The 19,324-nt window shown below is 36.2% G+C and overlaps 1 protein-coding gene across 1 annotated transcript; it reads left to right on the top strand.

Moving 5' to 3' along the window:
* The first annotated feature begins 3,608 nt into the window (after window positions 1-3,608).
* On the top strand, window positions 3,609-16,710 carry LOC142168803 (uncharacterized). Its single transcript, XM_075229958.1, has 8 exons — window positions 3,609-4,002; window positions 13,238-13,363; window positions 14,154-14,676; window positions 14,961-15,198; window positions 15,289-15,516; window positions 16,158-16,220; window positions 16,298-16,408; window positions 16,498-16,710. Exons 1-8 carry the CDS (start codon window positions 3,609-3,611, stop codon window positions 16,708-16,710), a joined length of 1,896 nt encoding a protein of 631 aa, XP_075086059.1.
* The last annotated feature ends 2,614 nt before the right edge of the window (window positions 16,711-19,324 follow it).

The raw sequence follows: 19,324 nt of genomic DNA, 5'->3' as shown, positions 1-19,324 counted from the left end.
AGGCGACTTGGGAGTCCGAGGAGGACATGCGGAGAAGATAGCCACACTTATTCAGTACTTCAGGTATGATTCTAAACCCGTTCAAGGACGAACGTTTGTTTAAGAGGTGGAGAATGTAACGACCCCACTGGTCATTTTGCTTTCTAGAACACAGTTCCCCTAAATAAGACTTCTCGTACATGCTTTTACTGTTTTATGACTCGTGGGGATGGTTAGTTCGGGATTTTGAAGGGTTCGGGTTGAAATCGGAATACTTGGTTCCTTAAGGTTGGCTTAAAAGGCCAAGTTTGACTTCGGTCAATATTGTGAGTAAACGACCTCGAAATCAGGATTTGACAGTTCCAATAGGTTCGTATGATGATTTCGGACTTGGGTGTATGTTCGGATCAGGTTTTGGATGACCTGGGAGCATTTCAATGCCTAATAGTGAAAGTTGGTTCTTGAAGGTTTTAAAAATTTTTTAAATTTGGTTTGGAGCGGGTTTTTGTGCTATCGAGGTCCAAACGGAATTCCGAGATCGGGAATAGTTTCGTAATGTTATTTAAAACTTGCATGCAAAATTTGGTGTTATTCCGAGTAGATTAAGTACGTTTCGGCACATTGGAAGTAAATTGAAGAAACTTGAAGTTCTAAGTTTGATTCAATTGATTTTGGGGTGCGATTCTTAGTTTCGTTGTTGATTTTTGTGTTTTGAGAGTTCGAGCAAGTCCGTATCATGTTTTCAGACTTGTTTGTGCCTTTGGATGGGGTCCCGAGGGGATCGGGAGAGTTTCGGACCCCTCAGAGCTAAGTGTGAAAAACCAGAAAATTCCAGTTCTGGTTTCCTTCTTCGCAAACGCGGAAGGACTCTCATGTTCGCGTAGAAGGAATTAGGGGCTGGGGAATTCTGTGATACGCGTTCGCGATATCTAGTCCGCGTTCGCAAAGGTCTGGGACCTGTGACATTCACGTTCGTGTGCGACTCGCGTTCACGTAGAGTACCCTGGGCTGGGCTTGGGCCGCTATTTGCTCTTTGCGTTCGCGTTGACTTGGTCGCGTTCGCGATGAGTCATCTCAGGGGCTTGAACCGTTTGCCTTCGCTAATGCGAGGTCCCTTCTGCATTCGCGATGAAGGAGGGCAGCTGGGCAGTAAGTTTAAAATCGAGACTTAGGCATTTTTGGGGCCATTTCTTTCATTCTTGGGCGATTAGAGAGCATTTAAGGAGGGGATTTCGACCTAGCCTTGTGAGGTAATTGATTTCTACTTAATGTGAGTTTAATACATAGATTATGGGTAGCTTTTAATATGAAAATTGATATAAATTATGGGTTTAGATAAAAAACCTAGGGTTTAATAAAAATGAGATTTTACCACAGAAATGATTATGAAACTTAGTGAAAATCATTTATTTATGTTCCTAGGGTTATGAGTAACAACTTTCTTCAAACATTTCCGGAATCCGGGCGTGTGGGCTCGGGGGTGAATTTTAGGAATCGTACAATTTGGGTTGGGTAATCACTTTAATAGTGGAGATATGAACTTTTAAGCATAGATTGATCGATTTGTATAATGTTTGGCTAGTTCGGAGTCGTTTGGCATCAAATTTGGAGGCTTGAGCGCATTCTTGAATTAGGAAGTAAGCTTCGAGATGAGGTAAGTATCTTTCCTAACCTTGTAAGAGAGAATTTAACCCCATAGGTGAACTTAATCAATATGTACTTCTATTTGTGGGGGCTACGTACGCACGATATGATGAGAGTCCGTGTGTAGCTACTATTCATACTTATGTCCGGGTAGATATAGGTTTACACCGTGCTTTCTTGATACCGTTGCTTGTTTATGCTTACTAGTTATTGGATTTAAGTGGAAGTTGAAGGTCCCAATATTTAAAGCCCCAAGTTGAATTTCTTATTTTTAGAAAAGAATTGAGAAATACTACGATGAGTTGAGAAATTATATGTTCAACCGCTTCGTAAATATATTCCGCAAGCGGGGCAAACTTCCACTACTCTCATGGGAGCGTGCCGTTTGCCTCAGCAAGATTTATTAATATATTATATAGTTCAGGCCGTTCGATCCCCGGCAATGCACACTATATTATTATGTATATTTGGATCAGGTCGTACGTCCTCGGCATAACTCGTGCGTAGCAATACCGAAATCCATTTTTATATTTAATAATGTTTCAGGTACTTGAAAGGTAAAAGGAATAGATGAGAGAAATGGTTTGACTTTTATTTAGAAAGAAGGATTTACTTACTTACTTATTGTTTTTAAGCGCCATTATTATTGTATATTACCTGCTTTACATAGTATTATGTTTTTTGGCCCTTAGTAAGTGTCGAAATCGACCCCTCGTCATTACTTCTTCGAGGTTAGGATAGATACTTACTAGGTACACATTTTTTACGTACTCACGCTACACTTCTGCACTTGATGTGTAGGACCTGAGGCAGGTGCATCTGGATTCCAGGCCGGTGCGCACGCTTGACTTCTAGCTCGAGACTACACAGTGAGCTTCCCTTCCGAGCCGTTCAGCAGCAGCCGGAGTCTCTCTTTTGGATTTGTATTGCTGTCTATTCCCTTGAGACAATGGACTAATATTCATTTGTATATTCTGCTAGTAGCCCACATACTTGTAACACCAGGTCTTGGCACACACTAGTAGACTTATGAGTTTTGGATTTATTATTACGACTTTGATTTGCTCTCAGCTGCTTTCTTTAATTACTTGACATCAGTAAATTTCTAAGTTTTGTATAAAATGCGGAAAGTTGTTTACGCTGCAAACATAAAAAAAATAAAAATGGAAACCACTAGATCTATCAGTGTTGGCTTGCCTAACAACGGTGTTGGGCGCCATCACGACCTATATTGAAATCGGGTCGTGACAGTATATGTTAATGTATGTGACCTGCCTTAGCCTCGTCACTACTTTGTCAAGGTTAGGCTCGGTACTTACTGGGTACATGGGGTCGGTTGTACTCATACTATACTCTGCACTTCTTGTGTAGATACTGGAGTTGGTCCCAACGGCGTATAGTAGATTTGCTCGGATTTAGTTATTCGCAGGAGACTTGAGGTATAGCTGCATAGCATTCGCAGTTCTGAAGTCCCCTTCCACTTTATCATAGCTGTGTATTTCTTTCAGACAATTTTATTTTCATCCAGACCTTTATTTGTATTATTCTAGTAGCTCGTGTACTTGTGACACCAATTCTGGGATGGTATTTAGATATCGCTATTATTATGGATTATTCACTACATTTCAGACCTTATTTCCGCATTTTATTTTTTGTTATTAATTAATTAATTTAAAATTATTTAAAAATAGCTAATATTATTCAAATATTGTCTTGCCTAGCAAGTGAAATGTTAGGCGCCATCACGGTCCCGAAGGTGGGAATTTTGTTCGTGTCAGCAATATCCGTTACTATTTCTATATGGTAAATACGGATACCGAGAAGATATTCCTTTAAATGAAAGTGATGATTTTATTGGTGGAAGGAAATGTGTTAGCACACGTGAATACTTATCATACAAAATTCAAGAAAGGAAGTCTGAAGTTCCAGCAATTATGTCATCTAGAAGATTATTTCACCAATTCATGGTAGATGGATATATAATGATGGAATCTTCTCGATTGAGGTTTATTAGGCTTCATCAGAAACAATTGAGGGCACACTTTTATAAAGGGTTAGAAGATGTTGTTTTGCATGGAGACATAGAACCTTCTTCTCAAGGACAAAGAGTTATACTCTCTTCCAGCTTCATGGGGGGTGCACGTTACATGTTACAAAATTATCAAGATGCCATGGCAATTTGCAAATGGGCAGGGTACCCTGATCTCTTCATCACATTTACTTGCAACCCAAAATGGCCTGAAATTACTAGATTTGAGGAAAGTAGGGGAATATCTCTAGAAGACCGTCCTGACATTTTAACAAGGATTTTCAAAATCAAATTGGATCGCATGATAAAGGACCTGCGTGACAATAAAATTTTTAGAGAAGTAAAAGCAGGTATAATATTTATATTCCTTTAACAATTGTTACATTATTATTTTAAGTTATTATAAGTTAATACTAAAAACAACATATACAATTACTTACTTATCTAATGAATAATTTTTTTGCAGTAATTTATACAGTTGAATTCTAAAAGCGAGGCTTGCCTCATGCACACATCTTGCTTTTTCTTCGTAATAAATACCCAAATATCGCATATATTGATGGAATAATTTCAGCAGAATTACCAGATAAAAAAGTCGATCCTCAATATTATAATGCTGTTACAAATTTTATGATGCATGACCCGTGTGGTTCTGCTAGAAAATCTTTTCCTTGCACGCAGAACGACAAATGTATAAAGCACTTTCTAAAAACATTTGTACCATCAACCACAGTTGATGAAGATGATATCCTTTTTATAGAAGAAGGGAGGATGGTAGAACTATATTGAGATCTGGTATTGAGTTTGATAATAGGTATGTTGTGCCACACAATAGATTTTTATTATTGAAATATGACGCACATATTAATATAGAATGGTGCAATCAATCACGATCCATTAAGTACTTATTTAAGTATGTTAATAAAGGAAACGATCATGTCACCGTAACTTTCTCTCAAAGTGTAAATAAGGAAGACACAAGGGTTATTGATGAAATAAATATGTATTAAGATTGCCGATACATATCACCATGTGAAGCTGCTTGGAGAATTTTTAAATTCTCAATACACCGTAGAGAACCATCTGTAGAAAGGCTATCATTTTACCTACCGAATAATCAAAATGTCATATTTTTGGATGATGATCCAATTGATGCAGTTGTGAATAGACCAACCATAAAGGAATCTATGTTTTTAAGCTAGTTTGAAGCAAATAAACATTTTCTGAAGCAAGAGAATTAACTTATGTAGAATTCCCTCTTAAGTTTGTTTAGAAACAAAAAATGAAAAGATGGGAAAAAGAAGAACATCTGTATTTTCTATTAGAAGAATTGTCACGTCCCAAACCGATGGACCGCGATGGGCACCCGATGCCTTACCGAGTATCAACGTAATGTATCTTTCGTATCATATTATCATAGGTAAATGAACCAGAAAGGATGTCATGAGATGACCAAAATAAAGCATGAGGGAATACTCAATATAGGGTGACCCAACTTGATATACCGACTTATACATATGACGTATGGGCCTATAAGACCGGCATGATCCTTAATATACTCAAAACATAGGCCTACAAGGCCACACAAGTATCCGTATACATGACATCTGTCTACAAGCCTCTAAGAGTACATAAATATCATAAAGGTCGGAACAGGGCCCTGCTATGCCAATCAACACATGTCCTAATCATACTAACCAAATAAGCAATTGTAAATGGAGTGCACTAACACCTTCCGCTGAGCTGATAGCCTACTTGGAGGACTCTCAACCTGTCTATCGGGACCTGATGGTCATGAAATGCAGTGTCCCTAGGCAAAAGGGACGTCAGTAAAAATAATGTACCGAGTATGTAAGGAATGAAAATTAGAAAGCAATAGACATGAGAAAAACATGGAGTAAAAGACTCAACATGTAAGTCTGAATAACTCTGTGAATCATTAATATTTACAATGCCATGCATATGCGTATAAATGTCATACCATGCATAGGTATATGCATACATAACATCATCAAGCCTTAGAGGGCATCCCATTATATCATCTCGACCACTGTGGGCAAAATCATCAACATATACCAGCTGATCATGTGGTAGTGCATATATAATGCCGTAACCTTTTCCCATATCCCATATACATATAATATACACGTATATAACGCCATCTGGTCATGGGTCAATGTACATATATAAATGCATGAAATGCATAAGAAGTGCGTTAATAAGATTTTTCTGAATGTTATAAGATCATGCCTTTGATTAATATCATGCCTTTGATTAATATCATGAAATAAACTTTATCAACTACGTATTTTTCTGAGACCCATGAACAGATGATAGAATAATAGATACATAGGGAATCAAGAACATAGGCACTTCTAGTACTTCTATGAATAGAGCCATTTATGAAAGTTGGTCATTTACTCGTTTCGTTTGTATCGTATGGATCATGCCAAAAAGAAAGAAGGGATAGCCTTAACTTACCTGAACCGATTTTCTTGAAAGTCCCTCTAACACACGTCTTTTGCGAAAAATATATAACAGCGGATCAAAGTCGAGAAACATCCGTATGGCATTCTTGAGAAAGATTGTACCGTGCTCTCTTAAAATTTACAATTCACGTTGCTATAGCATTGTCATACATTCTCCCCATCAACTTTTTAATGGATTGTGGACAACATAATTTATCCCATTGGCATGGAATCAACAAACAACGTCATCCATATTTGGTATGGAAAATATTTGCTTTCTGAAGGACCTTAAGATGCATGGTTAAATTGACTAGCCCACTCTCTTACACAAGTGACTCAATTCTTTGATTCTTGATCTTTAGGTATTAAGAAATAAAGCATCTTACTAGTGTTGGAAAGCTCTTATTGGGTGTGGGCCCCACTTATTATATGACTAAGCTACATAATCCTCTAAATGTGCCACTTATATATGAACTTAAGAGTAAAAATTTTGGCTTTCTTGGCTGCCACGTTGATGTTCTTATCCAAACATTATTAATTAGTTAATCTCCTACTAAAATTAATATTTATCCAATTATCCACATAATTAAGAATTATCTCAAATTACTTAAAATACTACTTACTTTTAACACACTTTATACACCTTACTATCATGGTCATGGGGTACCTTGTATGGTACTAGTTCATAAATACCGGATATTATAGATCGGACCGTAGTTTATCCCAAATTGACAAACATCCACGAAACTCACTTTCTTCGATTTGCTTGCCCTCTCACCTTCACGAATTTACTTATGGCGTACTTTCACGTACGAAAACATGGGGTGTAACATCATTCCCCCCTTTGGAACATTCATCCTCGAATGTTGACTGATGCACTTATCATTATCATAACCTATATCTCTTGCAAATACTTTAGTACTCTCCTTGCCATCTCATCAACTGTTCTGTGAATAAATCCAAAGTCCAGTGCATTCTCCCCTTTAAGCCTCTTTCTCACACCATGACTTGTGGTCGGAATTCTTCCAATTTCGTAACTATTGCTACCTTCTATCATGCAGTCCGTACGACTTTATCCTTGTATGTACGCCTATGTGATTCTTCCCTCCAGAATTTTAACCAGCTGACCCTCTGGGTGCCTATGGCTTTACTACATCTAAATAGGTCATACTATACCATAACTCTTACTTCGGTTTATTGTTACTGAGCTCTGCTACCAAACTCCAGGTTACTCTCGTTGCTTATTCCATATGTATAAATCTAAGTCTTTTAATACTTCCTCATTACTGTTTATCTTAAGAATGATAGTCTAATCTTATCTCATACTTTGTAACTTTTATCCATCCATTGTTGATTCACCTCAATATTGATCTACAATCTACCACTGATAACTTGAAACCTCTTATGTAATACATTGTCACCAGGGCTTATGTCTAGGGGGTATTCTAATCTCGTTCCGTCCGTGAAATCTTTTTTTTTCTTCAAATCATTACTCAATCGAAGGCCCAAATGCCATCCTTTATCTATCACAATTACACCCTCATTCTATTACCAGGGCAGTGTTCCATCTCTTCTAAATGCTACTAGTCTTAGACTCCTTTGAGTTCATTCAGGCTATACTGAGCTTTTTATAACTTAGAGAAACCATCAGCTCTCTTTTTTGCATGGGCTTAATCCTGAGGACTTATCCATTATCGTCACCTTCTCACTCGCCCTTTCTTATCCTTACTCATGTCTTCCTAAAACCTGGTCATTCTACAATACTTTAGCTTGCGACCTACACATATCCATTTTTACTACTCGCAACCTTCCTTCAACTTGCTTGCACCATAGATTTTCTTATGTTATTCTGGAATATCAAGAGAGACATTGCATCGTCTCTAACTCTTCTTTACTCTCTTAACTAGGCCTCTCAGTACTTAGAAATCATAGGCTGGAAGATATGCCGCTGATAACGCTGCTATCATTCCTGGATACTGAATCCCAGTGCTTCTAGCCTTTTATCTAAAATATGGACTATTCACAACCTTCTACACTTGAATATCTCATACGTTGTTCACCTTTACCTTACTTACCTTAAAATATCGCCTCTTATTCTTCTATCTCTTTCATAACCTTCTTTCCACATAGGTATAATTCACATCCACAACTTGAAGCTCTATTATAATACTTGCCCCTCTGGTGCATACACAATCCTGTGAAAGCTTCATACTAACTTCCTATGAGGATGGTACTCTTTCTAACTGGCTTTATCGTAGAGCCATTATAGAATATGGTTGTTGTACTATCTCTCTTGTACCTCTGATATTAAGAGTGATTTCGCAATGTTCTCAATCATGATATCTAAAATTTTCTTGGTCCAATAATCAGACTCCTGATTTGCTTAGTTGATGTAACTCTTTAGTTTCCTCTTCCCTCTGATCAACCTTTATGTGGGCTTAAGCTATCTTCCGATCTGCGGCTCATGGTATTAGTTTTTACTTTAGCCTTTCATGGACTCTATGGAATATCCGTGATACCATCATATAACAATTCAATCCTTTGTCTATGACATGGACTCACTTATTTCTTTTAACTTATACCGGAGTCTTCTACGGCTGTATGATTGTCAACAAATATGCTGAATGGATAATACTCCAAAATCTTAAGTGTGTTCATAACGTAACTAACTTTGGATCATTGATCGAATAATTCCTTTCGTTCCTTTTAAGCTTGCTGCCTCCTTGTTGCGTGCATACTTAACTTATCTTAGTTCCCATGCATGCCGAAATTTTTGTACAACTCATATGATCTCGAACATTACTTTTGATTTTCCTTCCCGTTCACTAGCCACGGTAGGTACCACTTTCCTATGGAGTGCATATAATGTTGTAGTGAGACTGCTTTTACATGGCCATTTCTTCTTCAAGTTACTATGCTTAGGTTGAAGCCTTCTTCCTTATTTCCTCAACTAGTCTTTCTGACTCTTGTAAAGTTGCGAGCATATTACATTGTATACTCGACGAAATTTTGGATGTCCTTCCTTGTATATAATTATCCATAGTTACTTACCTCCACGCTCGTGTGCTTGTAGGGTTGCTTATGAACTAAAGTTTTGACTGTCTTCCCAGTGAGACTCTATTTTATTTCTATAACATTCATACGGTACCTTTAATTAACCCAACTCCTATCTGAATATTTCTCAAGGGTCACGATGTCGTATCTGCGAGACTGAATTCCTATGTTGGGGTTCACTATGTTTATCTTGCACGATCTGTTGATTTGTCTGTAACCTCTTGTCTAGCCATAACTAGACTCTTCCTGAATCAACTACTAACTGCTTGTTGGTCCATTCTCATATCTGTATTTCATGCAATCCCTCTTGGGTTATTCCCTTTGTCTTAACTTATATCTCGCATTGGCTCCTTATTTATCAATAACATCTCGGGTAGGAACCCGTACTTCATTTCCTTGACGTCGTGCTTGCATAATGTTCTAGAATCATAGTATATATGTAGGATTTGAATAAGTGAAATCTTATCCCTTTCTCATTATTATCGTATTCTTCCTTTATCATTTCATAGTTATCAGAACCACTTAATTCTGACTTATGCCACATCACTCCATATTCCCCCTTTAGGGGAGTACTAAGATTTAGCGCTACGACGATCTACCTATAGATATTTTACCTCTTCATCCTTAGCGTCTTTTCACATCATCAATGACCCTTACTCGCCATGCGGTAATCCTTCTCTACCAAGGATAACGAAATTCCTTACTCACAAGGGTGATACTTAGTGTAATCGGCACACATAGTCCCTTAAGCTTAACTTTGCTCACATTGCTTGCTTTAGGGAAGTGTCTTCTTGAATGACCTTTAAAGGGTATTCTTCTGTCGTCCATTCTTTTATCGCCGGAATGCAATTTCTAAAATTCTCATGATGCCGACTATTACTCAGTCCCTAATTCATATTTAGTTTATCTTGTTCATCAGTCCATACTGATTTCTATTACTCTGGGGTCTAACTTTTCCCTTTGGTAATCACATTAGAGTCACAAACTTATTTTTCGAAATGAGGATATGACTTTATGGCTATACTCTTTTGTTGTCTCCAGGCCTGACACCTCTCGCCTTTTCCTTCCCTTGACTATAGATTCTATAACACTGTCATCTTTTATTTTTGATCTACCGTTGTCATCCATGTATCACATCTTACTCATAATGTTTTATGTTATCTCTTCTTATTTCCCCACTAACATTTTTGTCTATCACCTTATTCTAAAAACTTCAACAAGACATCCTTTTGCTTTTAGCTCCCATTTTCTCCATCCACTGGTTCTTCGAGTTGCCTAAAATTCTCTCTCTACTAGGGATGGGAGCCACGCTAAGGTAATATTTATCCCTTTCAAAATTCCAGTGTCTATCTTCGTAGTACTCATATCTAGCTGTACTATTTTAGAGAGCACCATCTAGGTGTCTCACAAGGAGATCCATTACCATATTTTTAATATCCTTCGAAAATGTCAACTAACATAAACAATCCATCCACCATTTGGGTTACTCCAACCCTATCCGGATCCTCATAAGCCGTCCTTCTCTTAAAGTATATCTCTTAAACTATTATCCAGCATATCGTACCTTTCTTCACCTTGCTTCTTTTACTTGTTGAAAATTGTATCTACCTTTTGAATCTCTCATTGTTTTTCACCATATGGGTGGATAGATATTCTTGCCTTAAGGCTCCTTATCAAAAAGCTTACACGTCTTAGTACATACATGATCTACTGAAGACCTTACATTTACTCATTATAAGCATCATGCAAAAATCGAGTTCCTCTGACCCAACTCTTCCACGGCCACAGTCAATCTCTTACCAACTGTCTTTTGGATGTAGGTATTGTCTTATTACGAATAAAATAGAATTTAGGAGTCTGAATTCTTACAAGTGAGCTCTACCATACGATCTAGAGTAAGAAGAAAGAGTGACAATCCTAAATGCCCTGTAGCCTCCTGCTTATAAGTGTGGTGCACAACACACCTATAAACAAGACTCTACTAGACATGACTTGTAGACTCCCAAGGACAGAACTGCTCTAATACTACTTTTGTCATGTCCCAAACCAATGGGCTACGATGGGCACCCGATGCCTTACCGAGTACTAACGTAACGTATCCTCCGTATCATATTATCATAGGTAAATGAACTAGAAAGGCTGTCATGATATGAACAAAATAAAGCATGAGGGAATACTCAATATAGGGTGATCCAACTTGATAGACCGACTTATAAATATGACGTACGGGCCTATAAGACCGGCATGATCCTTAATATACTTAAAACATAGGCCGACAAGGCCATACAAGTATTTGTATACATGACATCTGTCTACAAACCTCTAAGAGTATATAAATATCATAAAGGTCGGGACAGGGCCCCGCCATACCAATCAACACATGTCCTAATCATACTGACAAAATAAGCAACTCTGGAGCAAATGGAGCGCACCAACACCTTCCGCTGAGCTAATAGCCTACTTGGAGGACTCTCAATCTGTCTATCGGGACCTGTGGGCATGAAACGCCGCGTCCCCAGGCAAAAGGGATGTTAGTAGAAATAATGTACCAAGTATGTAAGGAATGAAAATTAGTAAACAATAGACATGAGAGAAACATGGAGTAAAAAACTCAACATGTAAGTATGAATAACTCTGTGAATCATTAATATTTACAATGCCATGCGTATGCGTATAAATGTCATACCATGCATAAGTATATGCGTACATAATATCATCAGACCTCAGAGGGAATCCCATCATATAATCTCGGTCACTGTGGGCAAAATCATCAACATATGCCAGCTGATCAGGTGGTGGTGCGTATATAACGCCGTAACCTTTTTCCATATCCCATATACATATAGTATACGCGTATATAACGCCATCTGGTCATGGGTCAATGTACATATATAAATGCATGAAATGCATAAGAAATGCATTAATAAGATTTCTCCGAATGTCATAAGATCAATATGCCTTTAATTAATATCATGAAATAAACTTTATCAACTACGTATTTTTCTGAGACCCATGAACAGATAATAGAATAATAGGACACATGCGGAATCAAGAACATAGTCACTTCTAGTACTTCTATGAATAGAGTCATTTATGAAATTTATGCATTTACTCATTTCGTTTGTATCGTATTGATCATGCCAAAAAGAAAGAAGGGATAACTTTAACATACCTGAACCGATTCTCTTGACAATCCCTCTAACACATGTCTTTTGCGAAAAATATATAACGACGGATCGAAGTAGAAAAAAATTTATATTATATTCTTGAGAAAGATTGTACTGTGCTCTCTTAAAATTTGTAATTCATGCTGCTGTAGCATTGTCATACATTCTCCCCAACAGCTTTTTAATGGAATGTGGACAGCAGAATTTATCCCATTGGCACGAAATCAACAAACAACATCATCCATATTTGGTATGGAAAATATTTGCTTTTTGAAGGACCTTAAGATGCATGGTTTAATCGACCAGCCCACTCTCTTACACAAGTGACTCAATTTTTTGATTCTTGATCTTTAGGTAATAATAAATAAAGCATTTTACTAATGTAGGAAAGCTCTTAGTGGGTGTGGGCCCCGCTTATTTAGATGACTAAGCTACATAATCCTATAAATGTGTCACCTATATATGTACTTAAGAGTCAAAATTTTTGGCTTTCTTGGCTGCCACGTTGATGTTCTTATCCAAAGATTATTAATTAGTTAATCTCCCACTAAAATTAATATTTATCCAATTATCCACATAATTAAGAATTTTCTCAAATTACTTAAAATACTACTTACTTTTAACACACTTTATAGACCTTACTATCATGGTCATGTGTTACCTTGTATGGTACTAGTCCATAAATATCGAGTATTATACTTCGGACCGTATTTTATCCCAAATTGACAAATTTTGACGAAACTCACTTTTTTCGATTCGCTTACCTTTTCACCTTCACGAATTTACTTATGACTTACTTTCACGTACGAAAACATGGGGTGTAACAAGAATCTTCTTTGATCCACCTGGATCTGGTGAGCAATATTACCTTAGATTGTTGTTGAATGTCATTAAAGGTCCAAAGTCCTATGAGGATCTCAAAAAAACCAATGGTCATGATCATAAGACTTTTAGGGATGCATGTTATGCTCTGGGTTTATTAGATGATGATAAAGAGTATATGGATGCTATAGTAGAAGCAAGTAATTGGGGAATGATATCATATCTTAGGCAATTATTTGCTATGCTACTTTTATCAAATTCAATGTCACGTCCAGAAAGTGTTTGACAAGCAACATGGCATTTACTATGAGAAGATATCCTTCATGAAGAAAGAACAATTTTGGATAACCCAGGTACTCAAATAATGCTTCCAATTTCAAGTTATCATATCGTATTTATGAATCGTGGATGATTTGCATAACTACATTAGTTAATTTAATTTTTTAGTAGTTCATTCAATTTAATATGATAGTAAATCACTTGACTTTTTTCCCTCCATTTCCTTCAAAATGAATCCCAAAACTACAGGTTCTAAAAATTATGTTTTGTTATGTTTAGTTTTCCTATAGTGTTGCGTTTATATTATAGGAATAAGTACGGATGAATGCATTTACTAGAAATAAATACTAATACACATTTAATTCTTTGTAATTCATTCCACTACAATTTGTAACAGCTAAAAATCAGTAATTATGCATTGCCCACTTTAATTGAAAAAGTTTTGATTTGTTAATATTGGAAATCAAATCTGCCTTTCTTGACACATTAGGTATAACAAAATGCATCTTTACTTATTTGTGGGTTTTGTCGATAAAATGAACCATATGGTTTGGACTATCATATTCCTTCAAATTCGATAAAATTAAATGGACTTCAGTTTTATCTAAACCATTATTTTGCATTTTACTTTTATGTTTATCTTATTATTCATTTCATGTAGTCAACTAAACTTTAATTTATTTAATTATTATATATTTTATGTTATTTCAGAAGCTGATCTCACAGAAGATGAATTGAAAAATCGTTGTTTGCAAAAGCTGGAAAACTTTTCAAAAGGATGCGGAAGAAGTTTTCAGGATTATCCAACAATGCCAAAGCCTGTTTACTGTGCGGAAGAAGTTGACAATAGTAACAGATTAATTCGTGATGAATTGCGTTATAATAGACGCGCACTGGCGGAGGAACATGAACAATTATTAAAGAATTTGACGGATAAGCAGAAGTCAATTTATGAGAAAATAATAACAGTTGTAAATGAAAACAAAGGTGAATTTTTCTTCTTATATAGTTTTGGAGGAACAGGCAAAACTTTTATTTGGAGGACTCTGGCTTCTGCCATAAGATCTAGAGGAGATATTGTGGTAACTGTTGCATCTAACGGGATTGCATCTCTGTTGTTACCAGGTAGTCAAACAATTCATTCAAGATTTGTAATTCCACTCAATCTAACTGAAGATTCAACATGTAATATCAAGCAAGGTACTCCTTTAGCAAATTTGATTGTCAAGGCTAAGTTGATTATTTGGGATGAGGCATCGATGATGCATAGATATTGTTTTGAAGCTCTTGATAAAACTCTAAGAGATATTCTTAGATTCAAAGATGCATCCAATTTAGAATAACCATTTGGAGGTAAAACAGTTATTCTTGGTGGTGACTTCAGACAAATATTACCTGTCATCCCAAAGGGTACTAGGCATGATATTGTTAATGCTTCTCTCAATTCTTCTTATTTATGGCCTTATTGTCAGCTTTTAATGCTAACAAAGAATATGAGATTGCAAAGTAATGAAATAGGCCCCCTTTGGATGAGTTGAGAGATTTTTCAGATCGGATTTTGGCAATTGGTGATGGTATAATTGGTAATTCAGTTGATGGCAATGAAAAAGTTCAAATACCAGATGATCTTTTGATAAAAGAATCTGTTGATCCAATATCTCCAATTGTAGAAAGTACATATCATGATTTCATCCGTCGTTGCAATGATATTGGATACCTCCAACAAAGAGCCATTCTTGCTCCAACTCTTGATATGGTAGAATCAATCAATGAATATATGATTTCGCTCAATCAAAGTTCTGAGAAATCATAATTGAGTTCTGATATAATTTGTACCTTTGATCAGACTTATTCAGTGTTAGAACATGTACACACACCAGAATTCTTGAATACTATTAAATGTTTCGGAATTCTAAATCACGCTCTTACTCTAAAGGTTGGTGTACCAGTGATGTTATTAAGAAATATTGATCAGTCAGCAGGATTGTGTAATGGAACAAGGTTGATCATAACTAAACTTGAAAATCAAGTTATTGAAGCCAAAGTTCTAGCAGGACATGGCCGGACAGAAAGTGTTTATTCCTAAAATGTCATTGACTTCGTCTGATGCTAGAATTCCATTTAAGTTCCAGCGAAGGCAATTTTCAATCACTATATCTTTTGCCATGACAATCAATAAAAGTCAAGGACAGTCATTATCTGACGTGAGATTATTTTTGAAGAAATCAGTGTTTACACACGGACAACTACATGTTGCTCTTTCCCGGGTTACAACTAGAAAAGGATTAAAAGTTTTGGTTTATGATGATGATGGACAAATAAGTACTAAAGCTACAAATGTAGTATTTAAAGAAGTTTTTCAAAATTTAATCTGACTATCAAAAGATAATCAGTGTTATTTTTGAGGTTTATATACTACATTTCTTGCTAACATTCATGAACCAAATGGAAAAAGAGCAGCTCTTGCATTCATTCCTGAAACATTTAATAGGTATGTTGTACTTTTGGATAAATGTTTTAATCAGTTTGTGATTCTCTGTTATTGGTTTATAAAGTAATATGTACATATTAATATTAGTTAAATTACTGCTCTTCAATATTAATAGTTAAGGCCATTCTTCTAATTTTTATCATGTATTATAGGGTAAATTCCCATACATAAAGAGCTGCATAGCAACTTATCTGCTGATGTGATAAAAAAAATACAACGCTCAGGTACGAATATTAGATCAATGCAGGATGGTTACCATGCCTGAGAGCTCAGATTCAAGTAACAAGGTGCGTTATCTCATTTGTGTGCACTTCTTCTGTAATGTGATTCAACATGTAATCCTTCAACTCGCATTTGTATTTAGGTTGCACGGCTTCTTTATACAAATTCTGGTGTTGGTATCCTGGCACTTGGTTCAAATGGTCCTCAAAAGCTGTGGAAGTGGGCCTGCAATGAGCAAAATCCAAGTGGCAAGGTAATAAAGATTAACTGACAGCTGTCTTAGGTACATATTTATTTTCAAAATGTGCAAACAAATTTCTGAAATGTCTTGGGGTCTTAAAGGCCACTACTAATGTTGTTCCACAACATTGGCAACCGAACATTGGTCTTCTTTTGGCTAATAATGTCTCGGGTGTCAATTTGGAAGAGGTTGTTCCTTGCATAGCCCTTTCAAAGAATGACTCTTATCTAATGTCAGCTGCTGGCAGTGGTGAAGCCAAAAAATTCAATAAGGGTGTTCAAATTTTGAATACCCTTTGTCAGTGGGTTATGTAAAGATGTTCAAAGTCTATTTTTAATCAATAACAAGTAATATTTTACCTTATACGTAGTATAATTTTTCGGCGAAGGGTGGCCAATTGACCACCTATGGGCCAACATTGCTTCGCCCTACTACAACTTGAATCCTTTTTCATTTTAAACATTAATGTAATGCATTTGATAGTTTGCTCAAAGATCACGTATTTACTCTTCCAAAATAAAAACAGACCAAAACTAATAATTTCTAGGGAATATTAGCAACAACTATTTTGTTTAGAATGTGTCTCCACTCTGTTGCTAGAGAAAGTTTAGGTTTGGATGACTCTTACATTTCTCCTAATTGCATGTATTTTGTGCAGCTACTATTGGTTGGCCAAAGGAATTTTAAAGAGAAACTTTTGTAAGTTTTTATTCCTAATGCGTTTTTTCGTTAAGAATCGTATAAAATGAGGTGGGAGAAGTATTTTGAAGGCACTCTGACCGGGGTTGCTGTAAATACTACTATATAGTCCAAGTTATATTTGGTTGGATGAAATGAAGCTTTGTGCATTTGCCTTAATTGAGGTGCTTTAAATGGTACAGAGAGTGAATGATCCTAGAAACTAAACTGAAATAAGCAAATGTTTGGGCCCTTACTATGTAAACTAACTATGCAAGTTTATCCTTACCAGATTCCATAATTCACCCTCCCAAGATACAAGCCAGTCATTCTGCTCAAATATAAGATTGTATATTCACCTTAGCGTTGTTGTGTAATCAAGATAAATGCTCCAACATCTTTTGTTTCAGACACATCCAAAATATGATCTGCTTGTGCCGTTGGAATTACAACTTTTGAATCTACAATATATACAACACATAGGTCCACATTTTTTGAATATTTATGCAAATGTTCTTTTGACCTCTGTTTTAAATTTTGTCATATACTTTTATAGTTTTGCACGTCCTGTCCTGATTAAAAAATAAAACATCTCGCTACAGGCACGTTGAAATCATGATCCACATATGCCGTTGGAAAGAGGACTTCTTCAACTACATTATAGACAAAACAAATTATTAGGTTAAGATTTTTTCTAAATTCACGGACGGCTTTTTGGCGGTAGAGTTGGGGTGGCTAGGTAGTTGGTCAGGTAAAGGCTGACCAAGCCAATGATGCTTAGTATGTTTCTACTGATACCTAATCGATAACGAGCCTGAATGGCTTTTTTAGGTCCAATTCCATCACCGTCGAAAAGGGCTCCGCCAGGATAGATTGCCAAAGAGGAGCAATCATCCACTTTGGGGGAACGAATCTGCCTCATAGGATGGCACCTGTCTTCCAACCAGGACTATGTGCGGATATCGCGAGAATTTGATCCTTTGCCTAATTGACCTGCCAAAGGGTGACCGACCCGCCATTTCTTTCCTTCAATAATGCCTTCGCTTCACTTCAAGATGCTATTTACTAAGGAAAGATTACCTTTTTTTTTAATGGAAGAAGCCGAAGGCTATAGTGACTAGTGACGAGAGAAGTTGCTTAGGGACAGATATTATTTTGTACGCAATACTAATTTTCTGTCATTGTATTTTTAACAACTTTGCGCTTCTGATAGTAAAAATTATATTGCTGGTGCATCGTCTCTTTTTGATAGCGTAGTATTTTTTATTTTAACGCTTCCATTTTTTTTTCGCTTGCACTTCTATAGAGTTACAACTTGAGTTTACTATCAAGCTACCATGATGCACTTGAAATATAAGGAGATTCCATATCCATATCATGGAATTGCGGATGATAAAAATTATCCAATGCCAATGTTATTCAACTAAAAGTCAATTCTCCAGCGATTGGTGGCTTCTCTATAATGAGGTAATCCCTTTAGTCTTTGCTTCACCTTTTAATTAGAATGATAAACAAATGAGACATTTAATGTTCTCGAAATTTTATTCAGTAAGGCCACTAACATGAAGGTTCTTGCGTTCAAATCATCTACTCATGATGAGATATTTAAGTCTGCTAGCCCCAAAGTGAAGATTAATCCCATGAAGTCAAGTAATTTGTGAATACCAATATTTTTCATTTTCAGAGGTTTCATGGATGAAAGAAATCAACGATACAAGTCGCAATGAGGTTCATATCTGACTAATTTTTATTAACGTCAAATTAACTATTTTGGTATTGTTGGTTTTGTACTAAGATTTTAACGTATTTTCAGACCTTAAGAAGTAAGTTTTTGTTGCTGATCTTGACATAAAAAGCTTAATGCAACAATGTGGAAATTTAATTTTTTAATAAAATTATTTTTAGTAACTTTTGAAAATATTATTGCAATACTTAATAGTTGGTGCTGAACTTTGTAGTTTTACTTGCTTGATTGATGGAATTGTTAGTTGATGGGGAAATAACGATGTGGCTATAAGTTCATACACTACTAACTAATTGACGGAATATGTTAGTGAAATTAAGATTAACTATCAACGTATAATTTTGTAACGACCCGACCGGTCGTTTTGAGAATTTAAGTCCCGTTCGGCGGCATAAGGCCCTGAGCAGCTTCGTATTATGTGTATTGACTTACGTGCGTGGTTGAATTCAGTTACCGGATGATTCGGAGTCAAATCGAAAGAAGGATGCAAGTTTTGGAAGTTAAGT

Source organism: Nicotiana tabacum, chromosome 14 (assembly GCF_000715075.1).
Source record: "Nicotiana tabacum cultivar K326 chromosome 14, ASM71507v2, whole genome shotgun sequence".
Lineage (NCBI taxonomy): Eukaryota > Viridiplantae > Streptophyta > Magnoliopsida > Solanales > Solanaceae > Nicotiana > Nicotiana tabacum.
This window is presented reverse-complemented; position numbering and strand designations above follow the sequence as displayed.